Source organism: Lottia gigantea (assembly GCF_000327385.1).
Source record: "Lottia gigantea unplaced genomic scaffold LOTGIsca_1260, whole genome shotgun sequence".
NCBI classification, from domain to species: domain Eukaryota; kingdom Metazoa; phylum Mollusca; class Gastropoda; family Lottiidae; genus Lottia; species Lottia gigantea.
Genome location: NW_008707352.1, coordinates 8,244 through 9,299, shown reverse-complemented (window position 1 = coordinate 9,299; position 1,056 = coordinate 8,244). Strand labels below are relative to the sequence as shown.

General features: G+C 32.4%; 1 protein-coding gene across 1 annotated transcript in view; it reads right to left on the bottom strand.

Annotated features, from left to right (window-relative positions):
* Positions 1-531: 531 nt before the first annotated feature.
* Positions 532-1,056, bottom strand: part of LOTGIDRAFT_176420 (hypothetical protein) — a gene marked incomplete at both ends in the record, with an annotated part of 7,802 nt that continues 7,277 nt past the window's right edge. The window contains 2 exons of the mRNA XM_009048677.1: positions 532-562; positions 862-935. Coding sequence (XP_009046925.1) covers positions 532-562; positions 862-935 — 105 coding nt within the window. The remainder of the gene's footprint in view (positions 563-861; positions 936-1,056) is intronic.

Genomic DNA, 1,056 nt, shown 5'->3' with positions numbered 1-1,056 from the left:
TACCGAAATTTTCTTAGGCGTATTTTAAGACTTAATTCAAAAACAGCTATATCTATGATTTACTGGCACGTTTCCTTTACAAGTTCTGATACAAACTGTTTTTGGCTTGGGGTTGTTCAAGGACAATCTATTAAATTTTCTTACACATTGTTAATGCTTCTCAAAAGTCTCCACGGAAGAAATATATAGATCACCCTGGATTAGTAAAATTAAAAAATAATCTCGATTCCTCAGGCATGTCATATGTTTGTAATAATTACCAAACTGTTAACCTAATTTGGCACAAAAGCGCACACAAACTGCGTATTAAAGATATTTACCAGCAAACCTGGTAAGAATCATTATCAAATGATAAACTATGTATGAATTATAAAATGTTTAAAACAAATCACCAATTTGAACCCTATTTGTCATACTTATACGCTAATCAGCTCACTGCTCTCTGTAGATTTAGATGCGGAACCATTGGTTGCCATACTCATAGTAAAAGCTCATAAATGTTCCTATTTCGATGATGCGAGAAGATTTTATTTAAAACACTATTATAACATATATCCAAATACTATAAAAATGAGTCAATTGTTTTCTTGTAATAACAAAAATCAGCTGTCTAATTTAGCTAAATTTGTAATTATAATAATGAAAAGCTTTTGAAAATAACAATACTGTTACATTTAGCATCTTGTAAATGTTCTTTGTACCTTTCCGTCACATTTAATTGTAATATTTATGTACTTCTCATTTGCCCTTAGGGGTCGCAAGTCCCAGTTTGTTATCGAAATGTCAATTCTTTTTTTTGGATAACAAACTGGGACTTTGCAGTTTGTTATCGAAATGTCCATTCTTTTTTTTCTTACACACCTTCCTGAGCTTAGACTGCAATAGTTGCAGCAACCATTCAACTTCTCTAGACCTTCTGTAGTGGCAACGTGTTCCTGAAATATATATTGGAACATTTTTGCAAAACCGGAAGTGCCACAGTTCAACATATGCAAAAAGTCGAAAATCGGCTCTAGAAGGCGTATTTTTGCATCGATTTTCTTCGGGTTTTCATTT